General features: G+C 52.2%; 1 protein-coding gene across 1 annotated transcript; it reads left to right on the forward strand.

Annotated features, from left to right (window-relative positions):
- Positions 1 to 597: 597 nt before the first annotated feature.
- Sh2d6 (SH2 domain containing 6) lies at positions 598 to 9,817 on the forward strand. Its single transcript, XM_042054535.1, has 13 exons — positions 598 to 633; positions 3,234 to 3,363; positions 3,917 to 4,038; positions 4,701 to 4,764; positions 5,546 to 5,568; positions 6,172 to 6,232; positions 6,578 to 6,656; positions 7,124 to 7,154; positions 7,262 to 7,286; positions 7,472 to 7,731; positions 7,988 to 8,071; positions 8,236 to 8,394; positions 9,701 to 9,817. The coding sequence occupies exons 1-13, from the start codon at positions 598 to 600 to the stop codon at positions 9,815 to 9,817; spliced, it is 1,191 nt and encodes a 396-aa protein (XP_041910469.1).
- Positions 9,818 to 16,526: the final 6,709 nt, after the last annotated feature.

Consider the following 16,526-nt stretch of genomic DNA (forward strand, 5'->3'; position numbering starts at 1 on the left):
GCAATCCCAGTCAGAGAAAGGGGACATCCAACCCCCCCCCCCCCCCCCCCGGCGAGGCTGCTGAAGCAGGTCCCTTGCTCCCCTCCCCCTTCACTTCTGCGCAGCTGTGGAGAAGACACAGACTCTGTCCTCCTCCCTGTGGTCCTTCCCTGCTCCCAGGCCCTGCAATTTGCCTATGCAAAGGCTTGAGCAGGAAAGAGTAGCTGAGATGAGGGTGGGAGAATGGTACCACTGGGAAATTCTATCAGTTCAGGTTGGTCTGGGGTGGTATCTAGAATGTTCCACTCAGTCTGACCTGTAGACTTTGTTCCCATAGTTAGTGATTCCAGACCTTGCTCTCCTCTTGTATAAGCAAGAGGCAATGAGAAAGATCGCTCCTTGTCTCTTGGTTCGAATAGGGAAGAGTGCTGAGCCAGGTGGAACCTAGTTTCAGGTGGGACTGATCCTACGTCTTCTCCATTCCCCCCACTTCCACCTGGGCTCCCTGTTGAGTTACTCTAGTGACTTTTCGAGGCTTCTAAAAATTTTGTTCTTTGTTTATTGAGACAGGGTCTTTAAGTAGCTCAAGCTGGGCTTGAATGTGATAAGCAGCCGAGGATGGCCTTGAGTTCTAGTTTCCTGCTGGAATTACAGGTGTGCACCACCACCTTTAGTTTTTATAGGGCACGAGGGGATCAAAGAAAGGGCTCTGTGTGTGCTAGGCAAGTGCTGTGTCGACTGAGCTCCGCCCCAGCCCAGCAGTTTCTCAACATTAAGGACTGAGTGGAGCTTCCCCTCTTCTGGTCCTAGTGGCTGTCAGTGGGCCTAGAGCATTTAGGGAGGCAATTAAGTGGGGTCGTAAAAGTAAGGCCCTGATGCTGTGGTCTTGTGTCTTTATAAGAAGAAATAAGGCCCAGCTCAGCCTCCCTCTGTGCACACAGGCATGAGACCACACAAAGACACACAAAGAGTAGTGGAATCCAAGCCCGGAACAGGGGCCACACCAGAAACCAAGCTGGGAGGAAATGGAATCTCTGTTGTTTAAACCTCTTGGTGTTGGCACTGCTGCTGCAATAAGAGGTGACTAACAGGCTGAGCATCCTCCTTCGACAGTGACCGTGAAACTGGTGCTTGCATCAGGAAGCTATTTTGAGAGTCCAGTGAGGAAACGGCAAGGCTTGCTGTTTTCTGGAGCCTCCGCGCCACCTGGAACAGCGACCAGGGGGTACTAGATTTTTTTTTTTAAAGATTTATTTATTTATTATGTATACAGTGTTCTGTCTGCATGTATGCCACCAGACCAGAAGAGGGCACCAGATCTCATTATAGATGGTTGTGAGCCTCCATGTGGTTGCTGGGAATTGAACTCAGGACCTCTGGAAGAGCAGGCAGTGCTCTTAACCTCTGAGCCATCTCTCCAGCCCTAGATGTTTGATAAGTAGATTTGTGTTGTTGCTGTTTTGTTGGTTGGCTGCTCTTTTAGAGACAGGGTCTCTCAGTGTATCCCTGTTGTCCTAGAACTCGCTCTGTAGACCAGGCTAGACTCAAACTCAGAGATCCGCCTGTGTCTGGCTCCTGAGTGCTGGGATTAAAGGTGTGCGCCACCACACCCAGCTTGGTAAATAGATGAATGACAGGCACCTCCATTAGAGAATAAAGCAGTCACATGAAATATGAGAGGTTCTGAATTTTCCCTAAGCTTTAACTTCTCAGATTGGTGGTCACCACCCACCAACAAGTGAAAACAAGAGTAAAGGACCCGGAAAAGTGACAGCCAGGGATCCGTCCACTCATGTAACCCATACAGATCTGCAAAGGCGATTCTCTCCGAGACCCGAACATGGGCCATCTTAGGTCTTCTAGCTCGGTAGAAAAGCTGGAGACCACAGCCGTGAGAGGGAGAGCAGGGGGCCCTGGGAGTGTCCTGGACAAAGTCCATTTGGGGTGGGAGACCACAGGTAGAGGCGGACACCTTCCCAATACTTAGAATATGCAAATAACAGAAATAATAAGCCCTTGTCCCTCAGGACATTTGTGGCAGCTCCTAGGCTCTGGAGAGGCAAAAGGGCTCAGCTCATCTACCTTGCCATGGTGAGACTTAGTTCCAGAGGAGCCTCAGGCACTTATGGCTGTTCAGACTCTAGAGATGCAGGACTCTAGGCAGGGGGAGTCCCAGCTGTACTGACCACTTCCTCTGCTCCCTTCTAGGACAGGTTCAGTGGCGGCAAGGCCCGGTGAGTTCGCCTCTTTCTCCTGTGTGTCCCCTTGTCTTCGCTTAAAGCAAGTGTCTTCCTTCTCTGCAAAAGGCATCTCTTTCTGCCCCATCTGACTGAACATCTGTGAGCTTCCACTCTGCCAGCACTGTGGCCAGCTTCCCTAGGGTACCAGCTCGTCCAGCTGGGCACCAAAGGCCGCTAACTCTGCCCCTCCCTCCAGTCTCTTCTTTCCATTGCTCTGATCTCAAGTCCACCATGTCACACAGCGTCTGCAGGGAACATTCGTAGTTAAAGGTGTCAATAGTCTAGAGTGCGGTGTCACCCTGATACAACAAAGGGTCCCCTTGGACAGAGCTGAGTAGAGTCTGCTTACAGGTTGGGGCCACCACTGCCACCTGCCAGATGTGTAGGTAAGTGACACTGGGTCACAGGACCCCAGCAGACCCTGGTCCCCCAAGGTTGGATCTTTCCAAGTGACCCTAGATAACCTGTCCCATCGATTGTCCAGCAAGGCTTAGCCCTCAAGCCTGATTCTCTTACCTGCCTTTGGTGTAGGGTCAAGAACCATCCATAGGTGGAACAAGCACCTGCAGGGGTCTGCATGTTTCAACACCCCTGTCTCATTGCTTCTGCTGCTAGAAATATCCATTTTCATGGGTTCCTTTAGCTGTGGGGTAGTAGCCCATAGTTAAGGGCAGATGGTTTGTTATTTACCAGAGAGAGTAAAGCCTTGTGCTAGAAGTGGGTGGCATGAAGCAAAACCAGTCTGTCTATCCAGACACCCCAGTCTGTCTATCCAGACACCCCAGTCTGTCTATCCAGACACTCCAGTCTGTCTATCCAGACACCCCAGTCTATCTATCCAGACACCCCAGTTTGGAGAAAAAATATACCAAGCCCATCTTTCCTGCTGGACCCAGAGACTTGGAGACACAGGGTAAGGCCAATTGCTGAAGACGGGGGCTGGAGTAGAGAAGGAAAGCATTGGCTCCTGGAGCCTGACATGTTTCATCCCCCCCATCTTCCCTGTGCCACCAGCATCCCTTCTTGAAGGCTCAGGAGGAGGTAGAAGAGGAGGATAAATATGAGCTGCCCCCCTGCGAGGTTGCGCCCCTCAGCCTGGCCCCTGCACAGTCTCTTGGCTCTAAAGAGGACTCCTTGTATCTGGGTGAGGATCCAGGAAGGAGAGGCTGGGAGGCTGGGTCAGGGCAAGAGTGCCAAACCATGGAGGAGTCCAGGAGAAGCAAGCTCTCCTCCCTTGCCTGAGCTGGGGTAGGGAAGGACCTCAACTGACGGCAACAGAATCCTCTTGACTGGGCAAACAAGGAAAGAAGGGAGGGAAAAAACTGGAAAGAGGGAGAATGAGAAGGAGGCAGGAGGGAGGTAACCAAGGCAACATCGACAAAGCAGGAAGCCCGACCCAGTCCCTAGGGCCTTGCATTCCCCCCTCTAAATTCTCTGTGCAGCTTTCCAGCCAGGGTGGGAGTGCCCTGAAAAGCCACCACCACTGGCATCTCTCACTCCCTGGGCTCAGTCAGGTGGGGGCAGGGAAGCTGACTGTCTCCAGTTGCCATGGAGATGGGGCTGTCAAGAAGCCAATAAGTAGAGGGGACAGGAGGAGGGAGGGAGAGATGGGGGCTAGGTGGGAAGTGTTGAGAACTGAACAGACTAGGGAAGAGCTCCCTCCCTCTCCCTAGTCCACAAAGCACAGTCTTTTCCAGATCGTCCTGGGCCTCTCGGTCCGTCCAAATCATCGCCATCCCTGCCTCAGCCTACCGTGGCCAGAGGACTCCCCACAAATCCTTCGTTCCCTTCGCGCCCTGCCTCTGGCTACCATTTCCCGGTGAGTGAATCTTACGGAGGTCTCGTAAGCCAGCCTCACCCCCACTACACCTTTACAGTCTAAAAGCCCTGAAACCTCGGGTGCCCATGCAGCAGAAGCCAGAGTCCAATAACCCTGAGGAGCTCCTCCCACTTGCCTAGAGGATCCTTCTGTTCCTTTCGTATCCACCCACTGCTTGACAGGGCTCTTGCTCCTCTCCTCCTCTTGTCCATCCTTGCTGGGGCTGGATGGAAGCTCAGCTTGCCCTCAACTAGGTTCTGGGCCCTAGGAGCCCTCTCTGGGCAGAGCGGTCAGCTGTCCTCACTCCCAGCTCCCTTTCCCACTGTGATCTGGTTACCCGTTTTGAAAGCTATCCCTTTGCTTTTGTATTTTATAGACTAAATATAAAGAAACAAACACACAGGGAAAGTTCACAGTAAAGAAAGTGTTGTCCTTCTGCACCTCTCTTGTAGTGTTTGGTATTTGTTTGGATGGGTTTTCTGGGGGAGAGGGTCTCCTGGAGCCCAGGCTGGCCTTGAACTCATGCTCTTCTGCACTGACTTCAGGCACGCTAACAGTCGGTGTTGGATTTGAAAGGAGCACACACATAGCTCTACCACTCCCACCCCAGCCTCCTCGCTCCTCACTTCCTCCCTCCCTCACTAACCCCATCATTCCCACAGCTGAAGACGGCCATGAACCTGCAGCCTGAAACCCCAAAGCAGGGACCTGGTTTTGGAAAGCGAGGTAAAGCAGAGTGTTCCCTCTTTCCCTGGCTGCACATTGGGAGGGAAGACTTCTCCACCACAGGCTAGAACCGGCATCCTTTTCGCTTGCCCAGCCCCGAGGCAGTCAGTATAAGTATTGTTACCACTAGGGAGACAGTGAGGAGACAGGCCCAGAGACATGAACTGCCGTGCCCCAGGCAGTTCAAAGGCAGAGGCCCTGACCTCCAGGCCCTGTGATCTCTGGATCAGGTGAGGGGCACCTAGAATGAAGAGGCCAAATCTAAGGCCCTTGCTATGTATACTGTCCCTCATCACTGGGGGCCTCTGGGGCCACCACTCTGCGTCTATCCATGCCATGATTGCCTCCAGTGTCCAGAGACTTGCCAGTGACCCAGAGCCCTAGGATGTCAGGATGGGGATGGACTGCTTGAACCTTCCTACCTCAAACAGGTTACAGGAGAGTTTACGGTTTCCCGCCCAAGGCCAAACAGCTTACGTGAGGCACGGTCCATCTTCCTCTTCTTAGTTGCTGAAAAACCTTCATGACCTTGAGGGTGGCTGTGTTGTTTTGTTTTGTTTTGTTTTTCCCTACCATGAAGTCATCTGGAGTAAAGTCTAGAAAATTCAGTGAGAGGTCAAGTCTGGTGATATTTCAGAGTTGCAAAGACAGAGGATGAGCAAATGGAGTGTGATCCCCTGGGTCTCCAGAGCTAGTTCTGAGGGGCACTGTGCCTAAGGGGGCCCAGGATGCTCCTCGCCCGCCAATGTTCATGAGTGCTGATTCTCCCTCTTCCTTCCAGGGCGAGGAGCACCTGCTAGAGTGGTGAGCTGCTCCTTCTCTATCCCGTAATCTAGGGAAGTTTTCTAGAAAGCTGATAGGTGTGGATGGGCACCTGGGTAGCCTGGGGGGAAAGGTCTGGTGCAGAGTCCTTCCCTCTCCCACAGGGATAAGTCAGTGGTCCTGGGGTGTCACCCAGAGCCTCTCCTCCACTCTCTGTGGGCACCCCTAAAAGAGAAGTCACTGAAGAGAGGCCCCTACTGTGCAGATAAGGAGGAGTGCAGTGCCTTGAGCTACCCCTCTCTAATCAGTGGCTTCTTTCATGTCCCCCTTTCCCACTAGCTGAGGCACAGCTTTTTCCCTCTTTGTTTTTTTGTTGTTGTTTATGTGTGTGTGTTTTGTTTTGCTTTTGTGAGGTTTTTTTGTTTGTTTTTGTTTTGTTTTTCAAGACAGGGCTTCTCTGTGTAATAGTCCTAGGTGTTCTGGAACTAGTTTTTGTAGACCAGACTGGCCTTGAACTCACAGAGATCCACCTGCCTCTGCCTCCCGAGTACTGGGATTAAAGGCATGCGCCACCACCTCCTGGCCACCCTTCTTATTCCTAAAAGGCACCACAAGTCTAGTGAAGCCCATGGTCCCATACCTTAGGTAACAGACCTTGAAGAGAAACACAATGAGGACATCTACCTGGAGTGTGAGCCGGAGCCACGTAAGCAAGCGCCTGCCCCATCCCGTCCCCAAAGCCCTCAGCTACCCATGAGCACAGTCTCTCTTGACCCCACCATTTCTGTCCCCTCCAAACCCTGCCTGGCTATCTTTATTTCTGCCTTTAGTCCAGGGGGACCCACACTGTCCCTGCCAAGGGCTGGGTGGAGCTTCTCATCTGATGTAGCTGGGCCACCAAGCTGGTATCTCCCTATGATTCAAAGGGCTCAGGAGAGTCCAGGGCAAAGGGAACAGAACTAGAACGCTAGACTGTTCTGAGTCATGTCTGGTCAGCCTAGACTTCCCTGCCTGGTCCCCAGCCAAACCCTACCTGCCCTCTCTGTTTTAGTCCCAGCCTTGACTAGGACTCCAAGCTCCAAAGCCCCGATACCCCCAGAACCTCTGCCAAGAACATCTGGATTGCCCAAGTAAGTGACAACAATGGGAAAACCCTGGGGCACTTAGTTCACTAAGAAAGGAAACCCCAGAGGCCAGACGTGGTAGCAAACACCTTTCTTTAGTCCCAGCATTTGAGCAGCAGAGACAGGCAGATCTCTGTGAGTTCAAGGCCAATCTGGTTTACGTAGAGTTCTGGGTCAGCTGATGCTGCATAGTGAGACCCTATCTCAAGAAGAATGTTTATTAAAAAGATTTATTTATTCATTATGTATACAGTATCCTGTCTGCATGTCTGCCTGCAGGCCAGAAGAGGGCACCAGATCTCATTACAGATGATTGTAAGCCACCATATGGTTGCTGGGAATTGAACTCAGGACCTCTAGAAAAGTAGCCAGTGCTCTTAACCTCTAAGTCATCTCTCCAGCCACTCAAAAATAATATTAAAAAAGAAGAAAAGAAAAAAATCTGAGCTCTGCTACCAATTTATCCTGTGCAGGTCCATGGTTGCTCACCGGGAGTCTTGGAAGGTAAGAAAATAGTGTTCAAGGGCGGGAGGAGGCCAGGGTGTGGCTTCTGGACGTGGGTAGTAGCTTGGAAGTCTAGCTCTCATCTGACCAGGCCTCCTGTGTCCCAGGGAACGGTGGATACCACGTTGAAAGGTGAGTATTCACTTACAGCCTGAATGGGACACTTCTGCTAGGGCTCCCACTCCCTCCCTCCCAGTCCTGCAGACAACAGACCACCCCCGGGTTCCCAGGCCCCACTTCACTTCATCAAGGGGGTCCTTGCAGCTCTGATTTCTGCCACGGTCAGGCCTGAGAGGACTTTCTTGGGCATTTCCCAGGGTCTGCACTAAATCGGGAAGCTGCTAGTGTGTGTCCCAAGATCAGTTCTCATTTGGATGTCACGCAAGGACTGTCTGGTGGGTCCTCCAAGAGTGCCCAGCCTGGGAACAGACTGGCATGGCGCCCTCTGCTGCTGCCCCTGCCCATAAAGTCTTACCCAATCCCTTCCTGGCTCCAACTCTCTTTTCTGCTTCTCTCAGCAGGGCGGAGGCTGTCTGCTTCCTCTATAGTCCCTGCCCCGAGCACCTCTGCTGCCGAGGTGAGCAGAAGCTGGGGGCAGACTGTGGGTGAGCACTCCTGGCCTGAGGCCTGGACCACCACAAGGAACACACACTGAACACAGTGTCCAGCTCCCCCATGCTGTACTCCGGGCCCAGACACTACTTGGTTTTGCTCGCAGGCTCAGTCTGCGGCTGGCAGATGTAAACACAAATAGTTGTACAGCAGGGTTCTCTGCCCTCCATGCCCTACCGAGTGCTTGAACACATCTCTGAGTGACTCTGTGTATTATATAGGATAGGAGCCTCCGTGGTCAGCCTTGGTACTCAGGGAACTGTGACCGCCAAGCTGTTGAGAGAGCCCTGCTTCACTTCCAAAAGGTGGGCATCTGTGCACTCCTAGCCTTCTCTGAAATCCCTTCTATTCACTGCCCGCGGCTGATTAGGCTGGCAGCAGGAGGAGGGTCAGGGAGGCACAGAACATGATTGCTCAGCTGGGCTTAGGCAATCAGAAGGTGAAGTTCATGGTGGGGTCTCCTCCACAGGACGGAGCCTATACTGTGCGTCTCAGCTCTGGGCCTCACAGTTCACAGCCCTTCACTCTGGCAGTGCTCCTCAAAGGCCGGGTCTTCAACATTCCCATCCGGCAACTGGATGGCGGACACCACTATGTCCTGGGCCGGGAGGGCAGGAATCATGAGGAGGTGGGTGCTGGAGGAACCATGGGCCAAATCAGCAAGGTGGACCACAGTGCAGCACCCTGGGCCTGGCCAAGAGCATGTGTGTGTCTGGGGGAAACACACAGTTTGCTTCTGGCCCCCACCCTGGGTTGAGCAGAAATGACAGAGGGCGGGGGCCTCTGAGACAGTTCTGTCTATAAGCCTTGCAATATAAGGATCTGAGTTTGTCCCCCAGAGCCCATGCAAAATCAATCAAGTGTGGTGGCTTGGGTTTATAATCTTGGTGCTGGGGAGGTAGAAATCCAGATCTTGGGCTCATTGGCCATCCAGCCTCCATAGTGAGCTCCTAGCCAGTTGAGAGGCCTTGTCTCAAAAACCAAGGTGGGGGCTGGAGGGATGGCTCAGTGGTTAGGTGCACTTACTGGTTTGGACCCAAGTTGAGCTCCCAGTACCCACATGGCAGCTTACAATTGTCCATAACCCCAGTTCTGAAAGATTCACTGCCCTCTTCTGGCCTCTGCAGGCACTGCATGCCTGGGTGCTCATACGTAAAACATTCATACCCATCTAACAAATCTAACAAAGCAAGGTAGCCGGGCATGGTGCCACACACCTTTAATGGCACTTGGGAGGCAGAAGCAGATGGATCTCTTTAGATCCAGGCCAGCTAGAGGTACACAGTGAGATCCTGTGTAAAAACAAAATTAAGCTGCATGGTGTGTAAAAACAAAATTAAGCTGCATGGTGGCAGCACACACTTTTAATCCCAGCACTCGGGAGGCAGAGGTAGGTGGTTTCTCTGTGAGTTTGAGGTCAGCCTGGTCTACAGTGCAAGTGCATCAGAAGACAGAGGCCAGAACATCTTCGCAGACATCTGGCACTATAGAAAGAGACCCACCTTGTTCTGGGGGAAGTACTTCCTCCCGCCATGGGTTCAGTCTTCATAGGGTCAAGGTGAGGGCACTGAGACCATCTGGGAGGAGGGCAAAAATCTCCAAGGGATTTCTCCCCAGCAACTGGTAGAATTCAGCCTATCAAAGCTACCCATCACTCAGCTTCCCTTGAGAAAGACCAGGGCAGAGGCCTAGACCTAAAGCAATTGTCACCTAGCTCTGGAAACCCGAGCCTGGCCATCATCAGAGCCCAGCAGGGTAGCTGCAGGCTTGAAACCTGACAGCAAAATGGCATTGCAGTCTCATGGCACACCAGGAAGAAAAATATCTAGAAAAAACTGTCGGCCAACTCCCCTGCTAGGCCCCGAGGTTGCCTTAGAAAGTGGCTGGCAGAATAAAGCTCAAGAGGCCCACAGACGCCCCGCCTCCTTCTGCAGCTCTTCTCCTCCGTGGCCGCCATGGTTCAGCACTACACCAAGCACCCACTGCCCCTTGTGGACAGACACAGTGGCAGCCGGGGATTCACCTGCCTGCTCTTCCCCACCAAGCCCTGAGGAAACGGCGGCACACATCTCCACCCTTGGCATGCGGTGTGCCCCTTCAGCCTCCCCTCCCACTCTGGGCTGCTTTATTTCCCCTGACAGCCCTCCACTCCAAAGTCCCCCCAGGTTTGAAGTGACAGACCTTTGAGAAGGGCTGCCTGGGGAGGCTGCCTCTCCTTTAACCGCACTGTTGGGGGGGATTAACACACTCTGGGAGGGGCTAGTTTACCAGCACATGGTATACTCTCAATAAACATTTACTGATTGCATTCTTTTTTAATACCTTTCCCCCCTCTCAATTACTAGTATTACAGTAGGTGTGCCTATGTGTGGGTACCTGCATGTGAGGGCCTGTGTCCTATGAGGCACCAGATACCCTGGAGCTGGAGATGGCGGGAAGGGGTGTGAGCCGCCAGATGTAGGTGCTGGGAAGAGCAGTTTACACTGTTAACTGTTGAGCTATTGCTCCAGCCTCGTGGATGAATTCTGGAACGTGCTGAGAATCAGAGGTCTTCCCCAGAAGGCCTCACAGTTCCTAAGAGCGATGTCCTGTGGGCCTGCCTTCTCCATGGGCTAGGCTGCAGAGGGACAGAATACATTTCTGCCAGGTTCAGGCTTTTGTCCGTCTAAGAGGTGGAGGCCCAGCCCAATAAACTGACATCTGTTTTTGCTTGCTGGTTTGTGAATGCTTGCTGGCTGTGGCCAAGGAAGGGAAGGAGACACAACCACCTCCTTAAGTGGAATGAAGACTGAGGATTTGTGTGACACCTAGTTACTCTACAGGGTTTCTGGAGGCAAGAGAAGGTGATGGCAAGCACTTCACATATAGGAGTGGGAAGAGCCCAGGAGACAGTCCCGGATGTAAAACTAGAGAAGGCTGAACAGAGCAGAGGGGAGCCTGGGAGAGTGGCCGCTAAAGGCTTTGTGACCGGAGCTGAGCTGCTTGGCAGGCCCTGGGCCCAGCAAGGATAAGGGGCTCTGGGTTGGGCTGGCAGCCAGCAACCCACAGGCTGGCCCAGAGCGGGGGCGTCTCCAGGCCCTGGCGTGGAGCCTGGAACACCCCGTGCCGGAAGCGCCACGTGACCATGACTCTGCAGAAGTCTCGAGCAGCGGGAAACAAAGGGCAGCTTAGCCGCCGCCTGGCTGGGGGTGGGGGTTGGCACGGCGGGCACGGCTCCCACTGGTGCCCACGCTGCACCCCAGTACCTCTGGACCGTCTCCCGGGGAATCTGGGGTGTGGCGGTTCAGGGAGGCTTGTAAGGATGTCCGGGCGGAAGCCAGGGCCTTGGGATCTGTACATTCGAGGCGGGGGAGGGGGGCACGTGGGCTGCAGGAGCATTCACGGTCGCCTTCGTTCGTCATCACCCTCTGGCAGATTACCCTTCCTGAGCTGTAATACATGGGAAGATAATTGTCCCTGCACCATCATCAGCCTCCGGTTAGGAGGCTTAAGTGAGGGCCTTCCACGTAAGAGATGCCTCGTGGGCGGCACTCTGGCTCCCTTCTCTCAAGCCAGCTCAGAATTTGGGTCAATTAACTGCTACTGACAAAGTCCTAGCAGGAGAGCAACTTCAAGCTTGGGAGCCAGATCAGCGACGCACCTGTCCTAGTGCTACAGAATGGGGGTGGGGGGTAGGGGTTTCGTCGTCCCCCGTGCCCTCCCTTCTCTCCCCCCAGCAGCAGCTGGGGCTTTGTGCTGGCTGAGGAAGCCGGAGGGTAGGAATTCTCAGCAGCCTGCCAGTTCTATTAGCCCAGCACTCCTAGGCCATCGTGGGAATGGTCTCTGTCTGTCTGTCTGTCTGTCTGTCTGTCTCTCTCTCTCTCTCTGTCTCTCTGTCTCTCTGTCTCTGTCTCTCTCTCTGTCTCTCTCTCTCTCTGTCTCTCTCTCTCTCTCCTCTTCTCTTCTCTTCTCCAGCTACCTAGGGACTTTGGAATGGATTTAGGGGTGTCCCTATCTGCTCTATCTGCTTTGCAATTTCATTCTCCTGGAGGAGCCCCTTTTCCAGGACACAAAACCTTTTTAACTGGGATCCAAATCTCCCTACTCTGTAAACTGGAGGGACCCGGCTAAGAGCTCTTGTGTTATTGGCCCCAGAGGAATTCTATGCTGGATTCAGCTGGGTATGGTGATGCACCCCCATAATCCCAGCATCTCAAGAGGCTGAGGCAGGAGCGTAGACAGTTCTTGGCTAGCTTGGTTATAGAGCGAGTTCCAGTCCACTCTGAACTACACAGTGGAACTGCCTGAAACAAGCCCCTGAACAGGAGCGAAGCAGACTTCCATTCTTTGTTCCAGCAAGAATGGGGGACACAGTCCAGGTAGTAGGGACCGTACCTAATTAGAACCCCAGATGGCAGAAAGGAGCATAGGCCATTGAGGTAGTCGGGTCACTTTCCCGCCAAGCTTGACGACAGTGGAACCCACAGGGTGGGAGGGGATAACCATCTTTGCCAAGTCAACCTCTGACCTCCACTTGTGTGCTGAGGCAACAACACTCCTCCTCCCACCAAATAAACCAAAAGCGAAAGGGAGAAGGGCTGGCCCCGAGCTGGCCTAGCTGACAGATGTGTAACCAGATGTCCTTTTTCCAAGGAACTGACCTGCTCTGGCCTTCCCCACTTCCTCTCCCTCCTCCTAGCCTTGGCCCCTACTTAGCAGGAGCCTTTTCCAACCCAGGACCAACCTGTCATTCCTGCCCAGTACCCGGTAGTCAGGGCTCTGCATGCTGCTGGTGACAAGTGTTTGTTGAAAAAACTAAGCCCATCCCAGTTCCTCTAAGATGACAATCTGGACTTCTTTTAAGATGACAGCCCAAGCCAACATTGTCTAATAAAAATCTATTTATTTTTTATTCAAGGAGAACATTTTATTAGATTTGGGGGGGGGGTGTTTTATTTTGTTTATGGCAGGGTTTCATGCTGCCCAGGTTGGCATCAAACTTGCTGTGCAGCCAAGGATGACCTTGAACTCCTGATTCTTCTGCCTCTGCCTCTTGAGTGCTGAGATGACTGACGTGCTCAGTGTGTTCCCCTGGGGACTGAACATGGGGCTTCATAAGTGTTAAGCACTCTTCCAGCTGAGCTACGTGACTAGCCAGTAGTTAACTGCTTTTGAGTCATGTAAATATGTACAGCTGTGGATGGCAGGCCACCATCATATTTTTTAGGTCTTTGCCTTTCAAATGTGAAAAGATGGCAGGGACATGTCTGGAGTGTGAGCACTGAGGGTATGGGTAGGTACGGGGGAGCCCTCCACTCTAGCTTCCTAGGGCAGTGATCCGCGAGCTAGCATAGATGCAGAGAGCTGGAGGCTGGAGGTTCTGTAAGTCTAGTGAGAGGGTCCCTTTGACTTCGCACTGCATAGCCCTGTCAAGAACTCCAGCCATTTTTCCTCCGGTGAACAGGCCAGACTAGAAAATTCCATGCAGGGTCATCAACCGAGAAAACAAGTTCTTGAGAAATGCTGTGCACAACAGACAAATATCTGTCTGTCTGTCACTGAGGACCTGAAGACAAGGGAAGCCCGGGGGGAGTGTGAAGTTGGGAACCCCAGCACCTACATGAAAGCTGGGTGCAGTACCTATGTGCATCTGTGATCCCAGTGTTGGGGATGTAGAGACAGGAGCTGGTCAGTCAAAACAGAACTCTAGGTGTAATGAGAGACCCCATTAAAACAAAAACAAAATGGGGAGTAACTGATAAAGACACTTGACATTGTCTTCTGGCCTCCCCTTATACATGGAAGAACACACACACACACACACACACACACACACACACACACACACGGTGGTGCACGCCTATAATCACAGCACTGGGAATCAGAGGCAGGGAGACCTCAGAGTTCAAGACAACCCTGGTCTACATGGTGAATTCCATAACAACCAGCGCTATATAGTGGGACTCTATCTAAACAACACGGCAAACACAGACAGACACACAACTCAAGCCTCGCCGGGACCTACTGATCTACTAGACCCTTCTCTGAACTGTATACTGACATCAAGAGAAAGAAGCTCTCTTTCCAAACCCAAGTTTGCAAATTACCACGTTCCCCACCTTTCCCCACTGTGTAGCTACAGCCTGTCTGCAGAAGTCAGAGGTGAAGAGAGTCTTGGAGATGGCGCGTTCTGCTCTTAGGTACTCCTTCCCTAGTGCCCCTCCAGACGTGAGCTATAGATTTCCACGATTGCCAATTTGTTTATCTATTGAAAAGAGAGCTTGCTAGGTGAATACACAGGTTCTTGCAGGGAACCCTTTTGAAGGGTAGGGAGGGCAAGTGGAGAAAAGCCTGGACCGTCTCAGGTAAAAAGACAGAATGCTGAGGATGGAGCTGGGTCAGAGCCTGAGGGTTTCATAGGCCCTCTATTTCCATCAGGTGTGTCCCCTAGGGCGCTGCTGTGAGGCCGATGGGAAAGGTTCAGGGCCTATGAAGAGCCTGCTTTCAGATCCATGGGTGATCTTGTTCTGCTTCAGGGAGGAAGAGGCCTAGAAGGAAACAGTGAGTGGATGTGCTTTCAAGTACAAGAGGCTTCTAGTGCTAGGAACAGGCTGAGCTCACCCGGCCCAGGCCTTGCATCAGCTGCAGGGCTGACTGCCAGGCCTTGGAAATTAAGGCAGAGATCTCCCAGGAGCTCCCAGCACCTCTTGCTCCCGGTGAGAAGGTAGCAAAGAGGAGCGGATAAGTCAGGGGCTTTTTAGTCACTCCAAGTCACTCACCTGCCTAGCTCTCAGGGAGCCAGGCAGCAAAGAGCCTGTGTGATCGATCACACTGGCCGAGGTCTGCATGCTAGAAACCTTCCTAAAGCTGGTGATGCGTCTCAGGCTGAGCTGGGAACTTTGGGACTGGTTCCTCCCTAGCTCATGACTCTTTAAGTTTAATTTTGTTTTGTTAGAGCTACTCTGATGGCTGGGCATGCAACTTGGAGATAAAGTGGTCGTTTAGCATGCACAAGGCCCTGGGTTCAATACCCGATACAACAACAACGACAACAAAAACCTCAAACCCAACAGTAACAAAGCCTCGAACAACAGTGGCCAACGCTACTAACATAGGCAGGAAATTAGTCAGGGAGGCTTCTGATGTGGTTTATTGCTGCTGGATACACTGGGAGATTCACAGGGACATCTGGTTCCAGTTTCAGCCTCCGGCCAAGCAGTCAGTGGCCATGCAACTTCCCTCTAACGTTGGGCTGGGATCAGGTCTTCCTATCTACCCAGTTCTACCAGGAGTCTACCCTTTCTCCAGCCACTTCTCTGAGTGGCCATCCATTCACTTTCTTGACCTCTCCCAGCATCCCTAGCTGTCCAGACCTGTGGGTACTTGAGTATGAATGTCCTGTTCTGGAGAGTACAACCTGTGCAAACTACTCCCACCCTTCTCGGGCTTGTTGAGGTAGAAGCTCACTGAAAGAGCATGTAAAGAAAGCCAAACTGGGGGGCTGGAGAGATGGCTCAGTGGTTAAGAGCATTGCCTGCTCTTCCCAAGGTCCTGAGTTCAATTCCCAGCAACCACATGGTGGCTCACAGCTATCTGTATTGAGGTCTGGTGCCCTCTTCTGGCCTGCAGGCACACAGACAGACAGACTATTGTATACATAATAAATATTAAAAAAATAAAATAAAGTTTATTTAAAAAAGAAAGAAAGCCAGGCTGGATGCCAATGCCTATAGGAGGCAGAGGCTGGTGGATCTCTAAGTGAGCCCAGCTGAGCTAGTTCTAGTATAGCCAAGGCTATCCAGAGAAACCCTGTTTCAAAAAAACAAAAGATAAACAAACAAGCAAAAGAAAGCTCAACTGTTTTCACCCCCAACCTCAAACCAACCCCTGGAACTACTGGAACCTTCAGTTATTAGAGGTTGCAGGTCTATGGTATTACATGGAAAAGGTCCATGCTGTGATCACAGCACTCGGACAGTGGAGGCAGGATGATCAGAATTTAGATCAGGGTCACCCTCTGCTACATAGCGTGTTCAAGGCCAACCTGGGCTACCTGAGATCCTGTCTCAAAATCAAACGGGACAGGCTGCAGAGAAGGCTTAGCAGTTAAGAGTGTGGGCTGTCCCTGCCGAGGACTCCGTTTGGTTTCCAGCACCCACATCAGGCAGCGCACAACTGCCTGCAACTCCAGCGTTAGGGGTTTGGAGGCCTCTTCTGGCCTCTGAGGGCATCTGCACATACCCTCGCACAGACACGTAATTTTAAAAAATTAAAATCTTTTTAAAATATATAACAGAAAAACAAGTCTCTATCCCATTCCTCAGCTGTCCCTTTCTCCGAGGTCAACAATGTCACCTGCATTGTGTATCTTTCCAGAAACCCAAATCACCCACATCATATGATTTTTAACTTTTATGCTCGAAGAAGGAAGGACAAACTCCCAGGCTCTAAGCATTCTAGGAGAAAGACTAGAAAACAACCAGAGTTAAACTCTGCCATAGGCCCGGGTCCGATTGTTTCCCTGCTTCTTAGCCCTCTAGCAATTTACTAGGTGCCAAGGCACAACCAAACATGGCAGTTGGCAGGAGCCTCTTTTCTCAGAGAAGTTAAGATGTTAATGAGGCCCAAGGTCACATGCTAGTTCCTCCCTGGGTTCTTAATCCACCACCTACCTCCCTGAGGCCTCTCTGCTCTGGAAGGAGCTCAGTTCTGGGATAAAATGACATACCTTCTCTACGGACATCTCAAGGGCAGAGCCAAGGGTCCTTCTGTGCCCCTGTG

This window comes from Arvicola amphibius, chromosome 2, assembly GCF_903992535.2.
Source record: "Arvicola amphibius chromosome 2, mArvAmp1.2, whole genome shotgun sequence".
Lineage (NCBI taxonomy): Eukaryota > Metazoa > Chordata > Mammalia > Rodentia > Cricetidae > Arvicola > Arvicola amphibius.